The 22,053-nt window shown below is 43.2% G+C and overlaps 1 protein-coding gene and 1 long non-coding RNA gene across 2 annotated transcripts; one reads left to right on the forward strand and one right to left on the reverse strand.

The window, feature by feature from the left end:
- Positions 1 to 288: 288 nt before the first annotated feature.
- Positions 289 to 7,202, reverse strand: CEBPG (CCAAT enhancer binding protein gamma). The gene is made up of 2 exons (XM_086847817.1): positions 7,103 to 7,202; positions 289 to 2,358 (listed from the first exon to the last, which is right to left on the reverse strand). The coding sequence occupies exon 2, from the start codon at positions 2,246 to 2,248 to the stop codon at positions 1,796 to 1,798; it is 453 nt and encodes a 150-aa protein (XP_086703943.1). The 5' UTR covers positions 2,249 to 2,358; positions 7,103 to 7,202; the 3' UTR covers positions 289 to 1,795.
- A 7,390-nt stretch (positions 7,203 to 14,592) lies between these two features.
- On the forward strand, positions 14,593 to 20,212 carry LOC147650816 (uncharacterized). Its single transcript, XR_015275457.1, has 2 exons — positions 14,593 to 15,795; positions 17,424 to 20,212. It is a non-coding gene; the product is annotated as an uncharacterized LOC147650816 (long non-coding RNA).
- The last annotated feature ends 1,841 nt before the right edge of the window (positions 20,213 to 22,053 follow it).

Here is a 22,053-nt window from a genome sequence, read left to right on the forward strand (position 1 = left end):
GTTCCACGCTGTTGTCATTGCTGTTGCTGCTGTCACTGTTTGTTCTGCTCCTCTCCCCTCCCCTATAACTTCAGTATATTTTCAGTCTTAGGTTGTTTTTTTTTTCCTTTTTGTTAAATCAGACATTTAGACAAAACTGTAATGAGTTTCTGATTGGTTCCATGCAGCAGAAACCTGAGTGGAAGAGGGGAACAGAGACTATTGCACTGATTTCTCCAAGAGAGCTGTGTGAGTTGGGCAACTCTGCACTTGAGGGAAATAGAAAAGGGACAGGAAAAATGAGACCACTACAAGCAAAACATTTTTATTAACTTCTGGTATTTCAACCCTACCAACTTAAGATGCAGTTAGAATGAAAAAACATATCTGTAAAAAGTCTACCATAATCCAAAACAATCCATTAAAGTTTTCCACGTGTATTAAAACTTTAAATTCAATAAAGAACTTTTCAAGGTTCCATTCTCCAACAATATCTTCATAGAGATAACATCCAAGTTCTTTTCTAAGTACAGATACAAAGCAAACAAGCATCCTCCAAAATAATCTATGGACAAAGGTAGTGTAAGAGGGAAATTAAGACAGTGTAGTAATCTACAAGACAGACACACAGGTTAAATGTAAAATAACCATACCATCAATGAAATCCTTAAAAATGAAAATAAATTAAAGTTATATCAAAGTTCCTGCTTTACTTTGTTTAAACCCTCAGTATAGCACATAGCACTGCATTATGGATCATGGCAAAGACTAAGCAGTAGCAATAAAAAAAGTTGCTACAGAAAAACTTCTATGGAAATAAAACAAGACTAAAGCTACTCCTTCACACAGCTGTATGATGGCTGTAGAAATTCCACTGAATCAGTTTTTCAGACTAGGGCCATTTATTTTTAAAATCACCAAAGAATTTCTGGAAGATAAATGTCAGGCAGCAGTGACCCATACATCCCAGCTGAACACCTGCTGTCCTGCCCCTCTCCCTGCTAAGCCAAGCTGCACTTTTTGTTCTCCCCAATTCCTCCTTCCCAACAAGAAGGCAATTTTGTGGGGCACGGTTTTTTTGGTGGCATTTGGAAGTTTTCTGAAAACAAACTCTTGTTCTCATAAGGCCCCAGTCACTATGTGAGCAATATGAACACAAATAAGAGGCTTTGTCAGTGTGGTGCTTTGCCTCTTGTACATGATGTTTCTGTGCCATTTGCAGGCCAACTGCCTGTATCTATCACTGGAGTATATTGCTATTTTTCTGGTGAACACTGCTAAACATCCCAGCTCACTATTACTGCAACCTCCCTGTTAACTGAGCAGGAGGGACCTATGAGGTGCTTCATAGAAGATTTGTTCTACAGATTTAAAGTAAAAAGCAAAAATTTTCCACAGCCTTTGCAGTTTGTAATATGTAATGGAGAAAACAAAGGGCTAAAATACATTAACGGGTATTTAATTGCTTCTATCCAATTACAAGTTTCTGATACTGCAGTGAGCCATCCTGCTGGATTCCTCCCATTATGTGAAGTCTAAAATGGTAAGTGAATATTCCTGTGAAAGTGTTATCTCCTAAATATTACATTCCTTGTTGACTAGGAGTTCAGATCTGCATAAATCTTTGAGAAGAAAAATATTTAAAACAAATATCTAACCAGTTTCTGGTTTAATTGTTACAAATCTTCAGTGTTAAATCTAAAAGAAGAAAAATCTCCACAAAACAATGACTAAAGGTACAGTTTTTGCTTGGTTACTGCATGGGCACTGCAGACAAGCTGCCCCTCAACAGTTTGTTTCAGAAGGTCGCAGGTGCCTACTGTCCGCTGCTTTCTGGATTTGTTGTGCTGGTCTCAGTGCCAACAGGCTGCACATTATCTGCAAAATTGTGGGCATGCTCAAGGAACAAGTCTTTCAGTACACTCAGCTCCTTGGTCAGGAGTTTAATTTTTGCCTCTAAACGTTCATTTTCTTCTTTAAGCTGGTTGACCCTTTGCAGGGTGTCTTGTGCTTTTTGCTTGCTTTTTAACCGGCTCTTTTTCACAGCCATGTTGTTTCTCTCTCTGCGCTGCCGATACTCATCGCTGTTTCTATCCACAAAGGAATTCTTCTTTCCCTGTTTGCTCGGAGGCACAGCTTTGCCTCCACCACCAGGACTGACTGGCACCAGCTGGGGAACCTGCTGCAAACCACTGGAGTGTGCTTGGGTGTGAATCACACTGACTCCGCTCGCATCTGTGGTGGTGTTCTGTTGGGATGTCTTGCTCATTTGGACAGGCTGTTCTGGGACACAGCAAAATTTATTAGGAGACTGAAAACTCTTGGGTTTCTAGAAGGTGTTTCCAACAGATCTTCACATGGATTAAGAGCAAGGTGAACCTAGTAGGGGGGAAAAAAAGCGCTATTAAAGATGCTGACTTCAGCTACAATCTTATACATCACTGGCTTTAGCATAAAGTATTGATGGTACATCTGGCAGTAACACATCACAACTGTGCTGGAAGTGGACAAGCTGCCAACTGCATTTCTGAAGCCCCAAACATATTTGAATTGGATGGAACTATTACTGGGTCATCTAGTCAAGCTGTTTGAATTGTTCACTGGCTTCACTCAGTTATTCCAAAGCCATCCCTGATGGATGGCTGTCTAGCCTAGCCTCAAATATCTCCAGTTTCACAACCTCTGTCTTGGCAACGTGTTCCACTGTCTAACTTTTCCTCCAGTTATACAATTTTCTTAGTTTTCAGACTGGAGTTTGCCTTCTGTGGCTTAAACCTATTAACAGCCTGACTCTTGACCAACAGGGATATTTGATCCTTGTCCTCTTCGGACCACATCTCTGGGTGTATCCACAGACAAATTTCTCCCTGATCTCTTTTCTATGGAGCAAAGGTGCTCAGCCTGCCCACCTTTTCTCAACCATCTCACAGCACTTGTTTTAAAGATGATGCTCAAATTGATGGCTGTCTCAAGGCCTGCTAGCACTGAGTGGAAAAATAAAGCTATGGAAAAAGGTAGCACATTGCAAAGGCTGTTTCTGGGTGCCATTCCTACCACAAGCAGCGTGCTGAGCCTCTAACAGTATGGATCAAGCAGGTGGGACAGCAGCACAGGGAGCAGTGTAAATCACCACACAGAGGACTGTCACCTATCAAAAGACAGCAACCACAGCTGACTCATCCACAAATGAGGCCGCCTGCCGTAGTCTGTGCGCTGGTCACTGCCCACTCTCCACAGACAAACCATCCTGATGAGCAAGACATCCTCTCACCTGACTCACGTCCTCCCGCTGCTGAGGTCAGCCTGCTCCTGGCCCTACTGGTGGCACAAGGAGGATTCCACCACAGCTGCAGGGCCATGGCCCTGGCAAGGCTAACAGCTGGTCCCCTTCTCTTCTCATCTCACAGGATGACTTCCTAAATGGCTGGGAGAGAAGAGGGGAAGGGCAACAGGATGGTCCTAAGCTCCTGAAACACCTACCTATGGCTCCAATGAAAAAACACTCTGGGCAGTCAAATCAACATGGATTTGTCATGTTGAAGAGAAGCATTTAACCCACACCAAACAATCCTACTCAAGGTCAGACTGTCAAGCTGCAGCCCAGCACTGTCACACACAGGAGCAGTGTGAGGCATCCTCCAGAGGGCTGGGGAAAAGCAAACAGCTGCAGCAGCACTGGGCAGTGTCCAGCCCAGGAATGAGCCTCACATCCAATAACAGCAGATGGATGGCTTCACTGCCTGCCTGATGAATGCAGGGATGTGAGAGAGGTTTGTAAGCAAGCTCATGGCTGTCATTCTAAACTCACAGGTCCATCAGCTGTGTATTCCTCCTGTTTTCCTCCGCAGTCTGAGCTGCTGTTTTACTTCTGGAGGGGCTATCATTAAAATGTTAAAATTCAACTGTCTAGATCAAATGCATACTTCCTTCCATGATGGAGGAGGCAGAATGTGATGCAGCTACAGAGTGTGGTTCAATAACATTCATGGAAAAGCCCACTAAATTTGGCTTGAATGTTACTCCAAATTAACTCTCTAACACCAAGAGGTCTTCCCACTTGTGAAAATGTATGAGTATACCCACACCCTTCCTATCAAGAAATCTTTTCATTTTCCTATTCCAGGGCAGAATGAGCCCATCAGCACTTTCTGACATCTGTGGAGCTGGATCTGGATACAGTATCTGACACCTTTGTGTTACTATTTTCCCAATTTCAACACTTACAGTGACTTCTGCAAACCGTGTTTCAGACTCAGATTGTGACCTAACAAGCAGTTTGGTTGGGCAGTTAAACTGAACATCCAGCTAACAGGGATGTGCACCACCACCACCACCAGACTGGCAGGGCTAGCTGTAGTAGCTGTGCATGTGTAATGGCACAGACATTTTTAGTCAAAATCTAAGTGTATACTCCTCTTACAGCATACACTGGCCTTGTCTGCACTTTATTTTAAAATACAGGCTTTCTGCAGCCCTGTAAGCATATGCAATTCTCTTAGGTTGTCTGTGACAAGTAGATTTTTGACACCTTTTCCAAATCAGAGAGAATGCTCTGCTGTCCCCTCTGATTTGACACATTTCAGTGCTTGCAAAGCTCACCTGGACAGGCCAGTTAAGTAACCCATTCCATTTTCACAATCTGATTTTTGTGCTCCATAAGTTTCTACAGAGGAGGGGGTGGCTCCTGCCCCCAAAGGAACTGACATGTAACAAGTTTCTTCACATCCCTCATTTCCATGTGCTACTCTTCTCTATGCTAGCAAAACTATTTAAAACTGCTTGAACACTTCTATCTCTATCGGATTTCCCTATGATTCAATGAAAAATTATTTGTTCCATTAAACCTAATATTAATGAAGTATTTTAACTGGGCAGTACATGGATATAAGCAGAGAAGATAACCAATGTCACACCTCTCAAGCAAGAATTCTAGCCCTGCCTGCTAGAACTGACCTCCCTCAGCTCCTTCCCACTGGAATTCATTTGTTTATTATTAAATTGCTATTTCTTGAGTGAAAAGTGCTCTTATCTGATGATCAGAACCCTTAACTGGGACAGGTGACACCTGGATGCTGCTCTCCAGATTTCATATGTATTCATATATATTTCAATATTTGCATATTCTGCACCAAAGAATATGCAGAGCAAGGAGCACTAACTGTACTGCATCACAGAGTTACACGAGTGCCAACAACTGGGGCTTGAAACTCATTTTTGCACCTGATTTGGAGGCTGGATGCCTATTACCAAATGTCAGAAGGCTACCCCAGACAGCAAGAGGGGCATCCTTCAGCAGATACTGCAAGGAGATTTAAAGGCAGGAGGTACAAGAAATACAGAGGGGACTCTCAAGAAGGGTGATGTCCCATGGTAGCTGGGAGAGGCCATGACGTGGGGAGGCAGATGGGGCTCCAGTTCCTCAGAGCCTGTGCAGCACAAATGCAGCTGCTCCACACCTCTGCACACAGGTTGCCTTCCTGGCACGGGGTGACAGCCCCAGCACAGCAGGAGACAACTCCTCAGAGAGCCAGCCCAGCTTCCCAGCATCTTGTTCCCATAAAGCTGCTCAAGAGCTTCAGCTCAGCAACAGCCCTAGGCTGGTTCCACCCAACACATGGTACTGTTTCCAGTGGCCAGTCAGAACTGCCTGCTTCTCTCCTTGGGCCACCGACTGGCCACCCAGGAAACCAGATGGCCACCCACTACAGCATAATAGCTGCTAGCTCAAGAGGTGTCTTCTCAGGCAGAAAGATGTTTCTTACTGTCTCACAGTACTCCTCAGGGACCAATGAAGCAATGAAGGCCTTCATTTGCTTTCACACATACAAAAAATAAAAATAAAGATGTTAAACTTCCAAATGTTTGCTTTGACAAAAAAAAAAAAAAAAAAAGAAAAAAAAAAGAAAAAGTGTTTTGTCAATTAAATCAGTTTTGCTTTTTTTTTAACTTGGTTTCTCTCTGCTCCTATCTTGATATGTGACTGTGCTGATTCTGATCTTTAGTCAGAATGAATTTATTGCACAAATTCACAAAGCTCCCTTGTCAAATGCAAAATTGGTCCCAAACTGAACAGCAATAGGTGCCTTCTCTTCTCTTAGACTTCACTAGGACTCAACAGGAATCGACTCTAGGTTCCAGTGACCCTGTACTAAGGACAGTGGCCCAGGACTCAGGCCCTGGAGCTTTGCTGATCACTGAGGGATGACTCCTGCACGGTTCACTCAGGCTTGCAGGAGCTGATGCTAACTCTCACCTACTGCAGGCTGCCCAACAGCGCTGTGGAGACCGGGTAGCTCCATCCCATCATTTCTTGCCATAGTGATGTCGTTCACTTTCCCACGTTTATTTCAGAATCTCCATTTTTAATACACATTTTAAAAGAAAAACGCACTCTGACATCCTTAGCAGACTGTATCGGAACACATAAAGCATGTATTTTGACACGACAGAATCCCAAACATTGGGAGGCAAGGAGGTATCAAAAGACTCTGTCTTTGGAATTAGAACGACAGCTGTGACTTCTAACGATAAACTAATTCCTTAAAGCCGAAAGTTTTGCAGATTATCAGCGCTTATGCTTTCCGGAGAGGCTGTGCCTGGCGGAGCTGCGGCCGCTCTTCCTGCCGGACGTCAGCGCCAAGGCCGACGCGGAGCTCCCTGCCTGCCAAGGCTCCGCTTTGGAGCTCGGGCAGCAGCCCTGGGAAGGCGTGAGGAGCCCGGAGCATCTGTGCAGCGGCTCGCCGGGGCCCGGGCGGATCCGCGGCCTCCCCCGGCCCGCGCTCCCCGCCCGGCCCCGCCGCCGCCGCCCCCGGCGCGGCCCCGCTCCCCCCCCGCGCCCGGGCCGGGACCGACCGCGGCCACCGGGACCGGCCCGGCCCTCCCCGGCGGGCCCGCGGCGCCGCCGCCGCCCTCCCCGGGCCGCCCGCCCGCCGAGGCCGCGCCGCTCCTCCCCCGTCCGAGCGGAGCGCGGGGGCGCCGGCGCTGCCAAGCCGTGACTTCACCGGGGGAGGGCAGGGGAGGGAGCCGGGGCCGCCCGCCGATTGCATCACGCGCTGCCGAGCGGGGCCCGGCGGGCGGGGGCGGCCGCGGCCCCCCGGCCCCGGCGCGCGCCCCCCGCGCTTACCTGAGCGGCGCGAGCGGCGGGAGGGGCCGGGCGGGCCGCGCTCGGTACCGTGCGCGCGCGGCGAGCGCCGATTGCGACACCGCGCGGGGCCCGCCCCGGGTGATGCAACCGCACAGCGATTGGCAGCGCGCGCGGCCAATCAGCGCCCGGGGGCGGGGCTTCGGCCCGAGGCGCTGAGGGGAGGGGCCCCGCAGGCTCCGCTCCGGCCCCGCCACGGCCGCGGCTGCGGCTGCCCGGGGCCCAGGGAGCCCGGCCGGAGACAGCCCGGCTGTGGCTCGAAGGAGCCTGGCTCGAGGGAGCCCGGCTCGTGGCCCGAGAGAGCCCGGCCCGCGGCTGTGTGTGCCCACGGCCCGGGTCTGCCCGCTGCCGGGCTCTTGTCGCGGCCGCTCGCAGGGTTTGTGTCCCTGCGCTGCTGCGGCCGCGCTGTGCCCGGACCCCGGGAGCGGAGCACCGGATCCAGAGGCCGCCCCGCCCGGGCCGGGGGCTGGCGGGGAGCGAGGCGGCCGGTGGGAACCGGCGGCCCGCCCGCACTTCCAGGAGGGTCCGGCACCTCCCACAGCCCGAGGGGGAGAGGCCGAAATCGCGTGTCCCGGCTGGGTTCCCGGTGAGCGCGGTACGGTGTGCCCGGCCGGGCCGTGACCCGGCACCGGCCGGGGGTTCCAGCCTCGGGAGGGCTGGGCTCCCTGAGCCCTGCGGGGCTCTCCCAACTCACAAATGTTCCCCGATTCTGGTGAAGTTGGCCGGTGCCCCCCGGGCATCGAAGTTGATGGTGGTGTGTTTCTGTACTGATTGGCATCTCCTAATTGTTCCTGGGCTGCTAATTAACACCTGGCACTGTATTCCCATCTCGATCCTAGCTGCCGTGTGGTTTGCCTCCGTAGAATGTTGAGATGAAGGGGAAGGAATACCAAAAACATCCCAAAAAAGTATCAACACTTTTCTTGACAACAGAAATTATGGCAAATTTCTAAATTTTATAGATTCCTGGTTAATTTTTCTTTTCTAACTTAGTATTAGAAAAGAAATCCTAAATGCTGTCAGGCTAGGAAACATCTGGTTCATAGAGTCACAGGAAGATTATGCACCATTTCACTGTTATGTTTGTTATAAAATACTTCACTTTTTGTGAAAAAAAGTTCTTTTTGCCCTTATTAGTTTCCAGACACTTTGGTGAACATCACTTCAGTTCTGCCCAAACAAGCATATACTTACTGTGTATATACACACATATGCTCACATCTCAAGCTGTGTGTGAGCAAGGTGTGTTTGCAGCTCCCTGAGTGGGAAATGTACACTTCAGTACACAGGTGTGTGTGTTTGCAGTGGGCAGGTCTGAAAATCATCTGTTTATAAAGTAGGCAAGTTTGGAACAAGTTCAAGTGTGCAGACAGTGAAAACAGTACTATTGGAAAAATGAGATTTTTTTTAATGCAGAGAAAAAAAGTTAACAATCTATGTTTTAGCACACAGACCTGCTTGAAAATGTTTTATGTCTGCAAAAGACCTGCAAAGAATTAGATTTGTAAATTCAGTTGCAGAGCTCAGTAATATAGATACAATTATTTATGTTTACCATTTTTATGGCTGTCTGATGTTCTGGAGGGGTTTCATTTTTGTAAAGCTCAGTGGAAAATAAACTATATTTGCAGAAAAATTCTGAGAGTTAGTCTGGGCAAACAGCTTTACTCAGCTCATTTACCACAAAGATACTTCTCCTTGTCAGTCATCAAGTATTTGCTTTACCTTCTCTAATGTTTTTGTGCTTCTTAATTGAAACTGTTACATTTTTTGTGACAATGACTCACCCATCTATAGCTAGACTGAAATTCCAGGTAAGCTTTAAACATTATCCCTTGCTCACAATAGTTAAGTAAATGTGTGCTCTTAGTATGCTTTCGTAGGATTTTAGAGCACTTTATGGCCATTCATTCATTAATCCTCATCAAAGATAGCTGAGGAAAATCAAATGTAGACAAACTTATTCTCACAGTCTATTTTAAACCTTAAAGCTCACACATAATTGCCTGTGTGTAAGCCACTCCAGTGCTTGCTTGGCATTATATCCTGTTAAAGGAAACCACCACACAGTTTTTGCAGGATTCTTTTTCCCTGCAATATTACAGTAAAAATAGAATATCGTGGAAGTTATCTAAAAAGTAAGCACGGAAATACATGGACAACTGGGATGTGGCATTGAAATAAACACTTTACCTGCTTATGTGCAAGTTGTGCCAAATGAGCAGTCGGGTGTCACAAGCAGCCTGATCCCTGCTGGGACACAGCCCCTCTCACTTTGATTTTGGGTCTGCTTCTACAGCAACCACTTACCCATATGACTATAGATAATGCTGTGATAGTATCTCATTTTCACATGCATTCTCCAGTCTCATGATTGTTTAAAGACTTTAGTCCTGGAAAAAAAATGACACTGATATTCAAGTAATCTACAGCAATTCACATTTAGAGGCAGAATGGCCGTTGAGGAAAGAGAAAGTTTGGGAACTGCAGGCAGAAGGTATAAAGGGGAGAGGAGTACAAATGTTGTACAAATGTCCCTGTTTACTGCCCATGCAGTATGTTCCTTTAACACAAAAACATTAAGAATTCTCTGGTGCCTTTCACTTAGAGCAGAAACTACTTTGTTGCCCTTGGAATAATTTCTGTTGTGTCTGATTCCTTGTTCACATGTGTTTCCTCCTATCTTCATGGGCAATTACTTCTTTGTCTTAAAATAAAAGCCCTACAGACTCCTGGACTACAACCTACACATTAAAAAATGTTTTGTTCCATAAGCACTTGCCTCTGTTTCCCTCATGATTAAGCCTTTGCTGGTTTGTTTTTGGTTTTTTTTATGCTTCAGACTTGCAGATTTCAGTTAAAAGTTTACTTTGCACACATGATGCTGCTAATTTTTTCATACTGATCTAACAGCTATGCCTTTGGATTCTAGAGAAGAAATCACTAATTTCTCCCCAGCAATTTAGAAGAGAAAGGAATAAATATATTTGTATATGTAGTTTACAGGTGGAAGTAAATAGGCTGCTCAGATATTGTCTTAGGCTGCAATACAAGATGTGACCAGATGTGTTCTATTCCCATCTGTTAAAACCAGCTGGGGCAGTGTTCTTTATCTCTTCCACAGCCCATCCTCCCTCCAGGGGGAAACCTTCTGTTAATGGCCATGGAGTCTCACTGCAGGACTGATACAATTCCATCATCCCACTGGGAGATGCTCCACCCAGGGGGGAGCCAAGAATTCCTGCCTGGATATAATCTGAGGATTGGAACACCACAGGCAGCCTTTTCCCACTGGATTCCCAGAGGAGAGACCAGACCCTTCTACATCACTGGGCCTTCAGAGGAAAACTACACCTTCTACAGAATCACTGCTTCAACAAACCATGTCTGTCACTGCAGGGGGACTGCAGCCAGCATTCAATCAGACAGCTACCAGCACCCTGACCAACGGGGTGTCAGGTGTTCTAACAATGTCAGTGTTTTTTATACTATCACATTTAATTTTCCTATTAAGTTGGTTTTTTATACATACTAGTAAAGAACTGTTATTCCTACTCCCATATCTTTGCCTGAGAGCCCCTTGATTTCAAAATCATAATAATTTGGAGAAAGGGGATTTACATTTTCCATTTCAAGAGAAGCTCCTGCCTTCCTTAGCAAAACACATAATTCCAGGCTGCGAGGAACACTCAGATGTATTTAAGGGCAAATGCACTGAATTATACCAAAATATAACCTTTTCTTAGTAACTGTTACCCCTTTTCTTGGTATTCTCAACCTAGATTTACTCAAAATTGGAAAGATTCTCTCAGTATGATTATATTCCTCATGATCACCAAGCAGATGGCATTAATTCAGGAATATCCCAGAAATACAAAGTCCGTAATAGAGGTTTTCCATAATCTTATTATTGCAAATCTCCCTTCTCTTAACAGCCCTGCATTTTGGTATTACAATAATTACTTTTCATGTTCAGGACTGGCCTGCACCAAGACCAAAATCCTATTGTTAGAAATCTGAATTTTCCAGAGCTGAGGCTATTAAAGCTTCAGAAAGAAGAAGGATCACTGAGTTTCTTTCCTCAGGACTCTGGCTATATTAAAAAAAAATTAAACACAGAGAGAAAAAGCAATACGAATAGCTCTGCCTATTTGTTTGAAAAAGCTTATACTTCCTAAGCACAGAGTTGAGTTTTTCACTATATTTAATAATTTAAATGACAGAAACTTATCTGCCAACAGCTGATTTTTCAGAGGTAGCCTTTTTGACTAGGTGAGGAGAAAGGAGAGATTGCAGAGTGGTGATCGCTATTTCAGTATCATGCTGCTAATTCTAGCACTGACTCACTACACCCTTGGAAAGTTACAGAGCTTTTGCTCTAACAAATACAAAGTAAAGAAAGGAACCAATCTGTTCTAATAGCAAACATCCATTTTGTTGTCACATTGCCTGGAGTTCATTTGCAGGGAAAATTGAGTGCCTTTGTTCTTTCTCTCTATGCAGCTAATAAGTCTTTTAACTAAGTATTTCCAGTTTCTAGTTCTGCATTTTCCAGAACTACTCCCCTTTATTTACAGTTATCAAAATATCCATGTTATCTATCTAGAGTTACTTCTGAAAATCAATTATCTCAATTACATGTGCAAAGTAAATGCAATGGTTCTCAAATGGAGGAGGACACAACCCCCCAGAGCAGACAGCTGTTCCCCACAACTTCAATGGGTGACAGCAAAAGGAACCAGGCTAACACAGAAGTCTTACAGCATCTGAAAAATCTAATAGATCAATGAGATATATACATCATATAGCAGAAAACTAATGCACTGATGATTTGTGTGCTTTTACAACAAACCCAAGCTGTCACTTCTATAGGCGTTGTGAGCCATGCTTCTCCAGCTACTGCTGCTCACGTTTCCCTCTGCAGCTTTGAGGGGAATGGCAGGGTTGGTACTTCAAGCTTGATGAACTGGTTTAATCTGGGTAGAGTCTGCAGTAGTGGTGCTGTGAGATTTGATTTCCTAATGGCCATGTTTTTGTTTCATGCTGTTATCAGGAAGGTAACTTTTTAAATCATGAACTGTTAGCAAGCACCTTCAGAATCAGCCAAAGATAAAGGTGTGCCCATTTTTACAAGTTTCACTTTTTTGTGTGGTATTCTGGTTAGTAGGTTGGGTTCTTCAGCAGTCACATATCAGAGTCTTTTTTCATAGCTACAAAATACTGTTGATTGTAAATTTATATTTTAACAGAATCCTTACTCAGTCTGTGCTGTCATGCTGAAGAATTTGTTCTTCAATACAAGCCAGCTCAGGTTCTCCAAAACCAATGTTCCATTTCACCAGATGGTACTTTGACCTGACAAGTGTGCCATCACAGCCATGGCTTCTTGAGGGATTTGAAGGCAGAGGGAATCTGTTACCTTTGTTACAATTCTTTGCACATAAAAATACTGTCACAAAAATGTGTGCTATTTCACAATTTAGCATGTATCATCCCATCTCTTCACTGTATTTCAGAGGACTGCTTAGGAGATGACCAATGTATTTTAGGTACATAAAGATGACCAGACATACATTGGAGTTCAGTAGCCACGAGTCTCTTTGAAGTGAATGAAGCAGCTGAGACTATCTGTGACCATCTATGGAAATATCAGAACATGGAATTAGAAGCTTTCTTGTAAGTACTTGAATTTAAAAATATATCCCTGAAGAATGCCTGGTGTGTGAGGAGGCTTCTAGGTGTGTCAACCCAAAGTGTTCACATTTCTGGAAGACCATCTAACAAAAAGAATGAACACTATACTCCTTTACAGTTTTCTATAAAAGGATTTTAACAAACATGTGTTTGTGTTTGAGTGTTCTCTGGCTTTGATCTGATGTCTAGTGATCCAATAAAAATCAATATAGCCTTTGTTGTGAATTTCATGTGGCTTGCCTGGAGTTTTACCCCAGCTTCTTTAGTGATTGTACTAAATAATGCAAACTGCAAGTTTTCTGGTATCTACAGAACACGACAGGGATCTGTGGACTTCCACTGATCATCTTGGGGGTTTGCTGCCATGTGTATGTAAAATGTTAGGTAAGATAAAGATTGCATAGCTAAAGATGAGTAAAAACAAAATAGATAAATGGATTGAAAGGAAAATGCTATTTATTGTGTGTGTGTGCACATATAAAATCTGGTTCAAAAGAGACTTGTTAGAACTGAACAAGTCTGAGCGAGAATTAATGGCCCACACCTGGGAATAAGAGGTGAATTCTCAAGTATCCAGGTTTAGTAATTGCCACACCTGTCCTATATTCCCAAAAGCATAAATGAGGCCTGCAAGGATTTAGATAGCTTAGCTTCTGAATGCACAGTGCCATGGCTCTTTTCCAAGGCATCATCAGTCACCGCGTGAAAATCCCCACCCATAATTACTAGGGCATTATTTATCACAGGGTATACTCTAGAGAAGAACTTTACCTTATTCCTATAATATCAAGAAGAGTAAATAGTTTTAGTCATTAATTTTATCCAGACTTCAAAATGGTTCAGAACAGAAACCTGAAATAAACACCCTTCCAGAAAAGCAATGAAATTGGAGAGGCATAGCTTTGTTTATGGTCTATGGTTTTGGAAAGATGAGGACACAAACTGCATTCTTATCAATGGCTTTATTATTCCCTGCAACCAAAATGACCTCTGAAATACCATGAAAAGCTCAAGGAACAGCCATTTGAAACACAAAACTGAGAGTCTGGCACCTGGCAGAGGACAGTCCAACATGACTGTTTACTCCACCTCAATTCTGTTCATAAACATGAATAGAAAATGAATTACTTATCACTGTACAAAATATATGGGAGGACAGTTTGAGAAAATGTATTGGCAATTGCAACTTGTCTGTCATTGACCTCCTGCTGCTAACACCGAGGAGAATTTTGGACGAGATAATGAGTGACTGATACTTTGGTCAGACAAGCAGACTCTATCTTTGTCCCCACCAGAAAAGAAGGTAAGTGCTTACCTCAGCAGCAGTTCCTTCCAGAACGTCAGTTCTTTGCATTTGGTGAGTTAACTGTTTCTAGTCCTGATCCCTTGGCATTTAGCTTTTATATTTTTCAGATCCTGTACTGCTTTAGTGTATAACTTTAAACTCCACAGCCTGCCAGCTGCTCATCTCCCATTTGCTTCAGACAAAACAATTCCTCTCTAGGCCTGAAACTCAAGGATGTCTTATTGTCTCAGGCCCCAGGAGATGTAAACAACAGTGAACTGGGGGGGACAAACTTGGAGTAAATTACTTCATTACCTGAAATTGTAATTGGAGGATTAACCCCTGCTATGTAAACGCACCAAACTTGCAATGTAAGTTGTATGAAAAGCTTGTCACCATTGTCTGTATTGGGTGTAGTCCATTGGAGGCTTTTGACTGCCCAAGGTGCACCACTTTTAAAAATATCCACTTTTATTCTCTGAACTTTGTCTAGCCTCTGTTTTAGGTAGCCACTCCAAGGCATCAGTTCTCTTGCCTCCTGAAACAGAAACGATTTCCAAAGAAACAGTGGAGAACAGCTTTCTGCTTTGGCTCTGCCAGCCTTCAAACCTGATGCAGGCTCCCAGAAGAACAGAGCAATTGCACTTGCACTTGTAGACATCCAAATATCTCTGTCATTGTGAACTTACAAGACACAGTCTGGGTTTGTATTGAATGTAAACATTGCAGACAAATTTGTAGAAAAAAAGCCCACTTTGTAGCATAGGATGAGTGCTCACAGGTGTATGTGTACTCCTAGCAGGAATCTGCACATAGGCACCCACTTCCAGAGAGCTCCAGCTTTGAAAACTTCTGCACCACTAGCAAGATAAAGTGGGATGTTGTGCTTTAGTGGTGCCACAGACTACTGAAAAAACTCAGTTTTTCAAAACAGATGCCAATGCCTTAAACACAGGAAGTTTGTAACACAATATTTCATTTGTGTGAACACTGATTTAGTGTAGGGGCATTTATTCAACACCAGTGAATGGCATTAGGAGAGAGTACTGCAGCAATCTGGAACAGCCCATGTGTCTCTGAATTCCCTCACATGAAGGTTGTAGTTCTCCTGCCAGTTCACAGTCAGCTCTGACACCTCATGCTATAGCAGCACTGCTAGCTGAGCTGTGGAAACTGAAGAGCTGCATGCTTTTACTTTCTGAGTGTTTTTTAATAGATTTCTGGAAAGGTTTGCAGTCCACTTAAAATTTGGTAAGTCACACATTTGGATAATCCCCCACCAGATGGATGTGATCCAAATATGTAGATCCAAGGACTTGGAAGGATTTCAGTGCTGCAAGGGAGATTTGACTGTGTAGCTCTGAGCCCACTGCAAGAAATAGGCAAGGGGCACTGGAGCAAAGCACCCTCCTGAAGACTGAGTTTGCAGTTGATATGTCACAAGGTCTGAGCTCTTCCTGCAGCGTTTTCCAGTTTGAACATATGGCATTTCCTTTACTAGGGACACATACATTTATATGGATTGTCTTCCATGAAACACTGGCACCACTTTTTGCATATCCAGTGGAAACAGCAGCTGAGTTTGCATAGCTGTGTACAAGAGACAACTGCAGTCAGGAGTCCCACAGTGTCTTCAACTTCCATAAAAGAGAAGGAAATGGGAGCCTCAGACTTTATCAATGACACCCTGAGCTGGGTAAGTGGTGTTTATTTCAGTTTATTAATAAAGGAGAAGAGTAATTCCCATGTGGTCTAGACCCTACCATAGATTCAAACGATCTCTTGATGATTTAAATTAAATGTAAATGGTCCATAAGCCTAGCACTTAGTCACATAAATACTTCCATCTACTAAGCCTTTCTAAAATGTCCCAGAACATCCATGCTGGTGGGGAATAGCCCCTTTCTAAAGGGAAAATGCTGCCCCTCCATCAGCTGTACTGTCTTACCCAACATAAATGCCAGCTGTGTTGGCTGTGGTAACTGTCAGCAGTTGTTTGTCTGACAGGGAGCAGCAGGGTTCTGTGCCAAGTTACACTTTCCTTGTCTTCTGCAGCTGAGTGTCAGACTGCAGACAACCAGCATGGATTCAGCCTTCCCTTGCTATGGGGTCTGTGCCACGTGGGATTTTAAATCATCATATTCCTTTTAAAATCATTTATTTCAGTAAAATAAAAACAAGAACTATAGCACCCAACACTAAAACATGTTGCATGAATTCTTTTTAGAATCATGCAACTCATGTAATTAAAAATCTGGAATTTTTACCTGCTTTAAAGAGGACAGGAGTAATTTTTCTGAAATTAAATTTTAGTTTGCCAAGTCGAATTTCACTTTATATTTACCACATTCAAGTCATAAATGGGAGCAGCTTGTACTGCTCATATTCCCCATTAATATAATTATGTAACATTAATATAATCTTGGTGTTTGTCAAGGAATGTAGAATTTATACTCATATTAACATATTACATGTAAAATTAGCATCTAGCATAATTGTTTAGGCTTGAAAGAATTATTCAAAGTGAATAATTTAGAGTCCAAAACCTTATTCCCATTTCCTATCTTTAATTACAGCAGAAGGAAAAAAATAGACATTTTTGCTGCATGGAAGCCCATTTCATAGTTTGTTCATTTTTTACTTGGAAACACGAGTATTTTGCAAGGACTTTTTGTTTGGAATTAGAAACCTCTCAGCCCTGGGCTCTTGCTGAATGGTTAGCCTTGATTATATTTAGCTCCACTATTAACTATGGCCAGGTAAGTCACACGACATTGCTGCTCCCTCCTATGTGAAGGGCAGTGTCTTTTCATCATTGTTTATGAGCATTTATATACCCAAACCTTGCAAAAAACCTAGCACTGTCACTGGCTTTTTACTTTCTGAAATATTATTGCAAACAAAATACTTTTATGATTCTATAAAATAAGTAAAAAATATGATGGCTTCCATCAAAATTAATCTTCTGATTGTATTTGTATGAGTTCCGATAATATTTATTTCAAGTATTCTGTAGCTCAGATGTCAGTTGCCTTTGAGCACTAAGCAGAAGGAATGGTTTGTTCCAAACATCATCATTTGAAGTAGCCAGCCCTGTTTTCCTCCAAAATTTTGAAACTTTGGATTCTAGATTTTTATCTGTCTGTGATCCTTTCAGGAAAATCCTACTGATCTGCTTGCTTTGTGATTAACTCTTATTTCAATTAAGACTTGTTTTACCTAAAGCAGAAGATTCCAGTTTGAACAAAAAAAAAAAAAAGTAAATATGAAGGTTTTAAAGAACTCACGTGGTGGTGAGTAAAGACTCCTTATTTCTATTAACAGGACTGGCATGCTGAATGTTCCTGTGGGCAACTTCTCTTTCTGTGAAGGCTGAGAAGTCAGAATAGCTGTTATCCCAGCAGGCAGGAGTGCCAGGTTCTTTCTCTGGATGCCCCAAGTGACCTTGGGAATCCCTGCAGGAAAGGAGGGGCCACAGGAGAGCTGCTGCTGCCCTGAGCCTGCTGCAGGTCAGCTCCATGCTCACTCCAAAGGATGAGCTGCCTCCAGCTCTGGCCTTACTCCTAGGAGGGCCAAGGAAATCCTGATGCCAGAAGTGCTACTAGGATTAGCTTGGAACTGATGACAAAACTGTGCTCCTTTTCAAGCTAGGTTTGCCTCTGACTCAATTCCTTCCTTCTGTTGCTCCCCATGCTGGTGGTTGGTTTGATCACAGCTTGGATTCTTTGGTGATGTCACTGAGTGACTCTAAGAACTTTGCTGAGCTTCCTTCCTTCCTGAGCTCCCTTTCCTCTTGCTGCCATTGACATTTTGTATTTAGTAGGTCAGCTCTTGCTTGGATTACTCATGCCAGCAATCCCTGGGCTAAGAGTGGGATAATTAAAGAAAACTGAATTTATCTCAACAAGGGGGTCAGATTTCAAGATACACAGTGACATCTGCTCTGAGCAGTAAAATTGCTTCCTCTTACTTTAGAGTCAATACTTATAGAAGCTGACATTTTAAAATATGAGTTGAGTGTGTTCCCAAAACTTTCTGCCACTGAAGTTGAATGCTTTATGACATTAATAAAAGGAGGTTTGTACCAAAAGTATATTATCTTCATATATTAAAATTTTAGTCCTTAACTCCATGGGTACTTTGAGTATCAAATATTTGCAGGCTGGCAATCAAAAACTGTGAGGTCATGGCTTATCCCAGTGTCCAAACAGTGAATCACACAATATCTTCACTCTAAGAGTAGTGGAATCACCAGATCCCTGAGTTCTCTGAGGGCTCTCATGCTGAAGTCTGACATGGATTTAGCAATGTCTTCATCTGTGAAACAACAGCATGAGGCTTTCAGATCCATTTTGTACTACAGAATGTAAACTTTTACCACATTTTTACTCTTTAGCCTAATCTTGATCCTTGTAACAGTCTCTCCTAAAGGGGAATAAATTGGATGAAAACATAGAATTTAGTCCATGTGAAGGTCTAAGTTTTATGACAGGATGTCCCATAGATTATGTACTAAAATACATAATTAAGAAATGCTATAACTATTTTAATAAACTGATCTTTCTCTTCATTTCAGTCCCATTGCTCTCACTTTTCATATTTTCTTCTGATTGTATATTCTTTGTGTAGCAAAGCATCTCTTTCTATATTTCTGAAAAATGCATAACATTTTTTGGTATTTTTGTCTTTTTTTTTTTTTTTCAGAAACTCAAAAAATAATGTTTACATTGCCAGCTACTTATAAGGAATGATCTTTTTTGAAATTCTTTAGAAAACAGCAAAATGTAATATCTAAGTCAGTGGCAAGATTCCTCATTACCTAAGGAGTCTTCTCAAGTACTAGCTCAGCTTTGTAGATGTGCCTTCTCAAAACCAGATGATTTTGGATTGACTATGGACCGCCAAAGCTATGCTTAAAAATGACCTTTTGCATGAAAAGGACAGGTATGAATAATGTTGCAGGATGACTACATGAGTATTTTCAAAGGATTAATGCACAGTCACGTGCAAGAGACAAACAAGGGTATTTTCTTCTTTGTGTTCACAGAGGTGTGCTGTGAAACCAATGGAGTTGTTCAGCCTTACATGCCACTTTTAAAACAGCTGCAAATTGCTGTTTTAAGGAGAAGCTCATAATCATAATGTACTCTGGGTATCAGTGAATTAATCATACAGGTGAGGAGATGCTACTGCTCTAACTAGTAGGGTTTGATAAATACTGATGCTAACCCAGCTGTGCAGTCCTGCTGACAACATCTTAAGTCGCTGTTATTTCAGCCTCTAGTTTTAGGTGCAGTTCAGGACATTGAGATTTGTAAATCTAAGTTCCCTGCACAGCTCATGTAGGCACTTTGAGAGCATCTTAATTAAATGCCAGAAGTTGGTGTCACCTAAGTGGGGAGAAAAAAAAAAAAAAAAGTATAATTTTTCTGGATTTTCAAGGATTTTAAATCTCTGGGTTTGGACTACCTCTTGTATAATGCCATGAAAAGTAGCTAGCCAAAGTCTAAGAGATACAATGTTCAGAGAATACTTAGAGAACACCCCTAAAAGCACAACTGAGAATTGAGTATACTCTTTTACTATTCTGCTGCATAATTTATATGCCAGGTAAAGGTCTGCACAGGTTCCTACTGGGATCAGTGAGAGTTTCCAATCCAGTAGACTAGGGCTAGGATCTAGAAGAAAATAAGCTGTATTTTCTATATGTTTCTTTCAGCATACAATGGCAAATATCAAAAAGAATGACATTTTCTTGACAGTTCACCTCAGAGATAAATTTATTTCAGATAAAAAATTGATCTATTTCTATTTAAAAAACCAACAGACAAGAGGGCAGTGCATGAAAGGATTTCCTTTGTAGGAACACAGTAGTTGAACTTTTGCATGCTCACTGATGGTGGTATTAGAAGGCTACTATTAAGGCATAGGAGAGATAAAACACTCAGCTTTGATTTGTATTTCTTGTATGGGCTTGGCAAGTCATTCCATCTCATGGATCTCTAACTATGAAATAGAGAGTAATAAACTGCTCCATCATCCAGAGAGATGGAGAATGAACAAATTAAAGATGATGAGCCACTTATGATGACAACAAAAACCATTGAAGTTTGTAAGGTAAAGACAAAAGGTTGGAAATTCAGGTGTGAAAGAAAGGAGTTTATCATTTAATCAGAGGTGAAAGACTAAAGAGTGAAAATGGGTGATTGTGGATAGGCCAAATACTGAACAAAGGGACAACTGATGCATACCACTAGCAGAATTACTGTTAAACATCATAACAGTTTTTGTGGAGGTCTTAAGGCAGAGGTGATGGCCCAGGACTGCAGAAGAAGCAGTACACTGAGCGGTGATGAGCAAGTGTCACTTGTTTGGGGCTTTTCTTGGTGGTATTTCAACTGTATGTTCTTTAGAACAGGATTTAATCCCGTGTCTGAAAAATATCTGCAGTGTTTTGGGCACTGTGGATGTGGGCAGTGAAATGTGGTCCTAATTATAAGAAAGGAACTGTGTATGCAATGGCTCATTAACCATGCAAAGATTGTGAATGGGTAAGAAACAGCTTCACAGACTGATTGGTGCAAGATTAGAGGTGACAAGCTGGAAACAGACTGGGCTGTGAGGGTCATTTGAATGGAAGTGAGCAGTTATCAGGTAAATGGAAGTGAAAAGATGCCCTCGGTTACCTAGCTTGGAAATTGCAAAGGACTGAGCTCTCAGTAGAAGAGCCAGAAGTCAGAAGAGCACAAGAATACCAAGAACTGTGACATGGTCATAGACACCTTGAAAACAAGGGGAATGGTACAAAAAAAGAGGATGATATTCTATCCTCCTCAAGTGGATCTGGGTTGGTTCACCTTGGAGTTGTGTTTCTCCAAAGGTGAAAAGCTGTAATAAGTCATTAAATCATCTGTTGTTGGACCAAAATACACATTGAAAAATGGAAAGCAGTCCCCAGCTGCCTTTCCTAGCTGAAGGGAAGGTTTTGGTTGACTTGTCACACACTGCTGCATACTGATCTATGAGCCTCCAAGGCTTTGGCATATAAAGTCTTTTCCTTTGAAAATTGTCATGTGGGGCAGCTTTTATGTGCAGTATCACGTGTCTCCTCCCTGGGGCAGAAAACACAACAGGAGAGGGGAGAAGTTTGTGTTTCAGTGTACCACAACAAGTGAGATGGTAGATTGCCAGCTCTTTATTTGCATAGGAAACCACTGCTGCTCCATCCCTGCCTACTCCCCAGGTGCACTCAGGACACAGCTGAGGATATCATCCTCTTGTCACTCCATCCTTTCTGCTCCACAGTGCCCACCCCAATCTTCTTTCCTCCCACCAGTTCTGCAAGTGGGAGAGAGGCTGGGCTCCCATTTACCCCAAGAAGTTTTGCGTGCAGACTCCTGCCTGGAGCTTTGTCAGTAGCAACAAAATATTCTGGTTTAACAAGGTAGTAAAATAAATGTGGAGCTGCACTCTGGTTGCTAACAGGGCTGCCACATGCTATGTTGTGCACAAACTGCCAGGCTGTGGGATCAGCAGGCAGAGCACCATCCTGCCCACAGCCTGCAGAGCCAGCCCATATCCTGCAGCCTGTGTGGAGCCCACAGGAGTGAGAGGCCTGAGAACAACACAGGAGCAGAGCTTAGGTGAAATAAAGACACTTCAATGTTCCAGTGCAATTAAAAACTCTGAACAGTCACAAATGCACTTGGTCACATTCCTCCTCAGTTACGTTTTTCTGCTCAGTTTCCTTCCCTGAGCAGACATGAGTGCAGCTGAGTCGGTACAGATGACTCTTGCTGCAGTTTTGAATTGTGGAGCATTTCGCTCGCCCTCCCCGAGCTTCTGGACAGCAAGATGTGCTTTGGGATGGAAGAATAGCACCCTCAAGAGTTGACAGCGCTGCTTCAGGGAGCCACAGTGTGCAACACGCATCCTTCCTCTCTAAGCTAATCAG

The sequence above is a fragment of the Cyanistes caeruleus genome, chromosome 12, assembly GCF_971803275.1.
Source record: "Cyanistes caeruleus chromosome 12, bCyaCae1.hap1.1, whole genome shotgun sequence".
Classification (NCBI taxonomy): Eukaryota; Metazoa; Chordata; class Aves; order Passeriformes; family Paridae; genus Cyanistes; species Cyanistes caeruleus.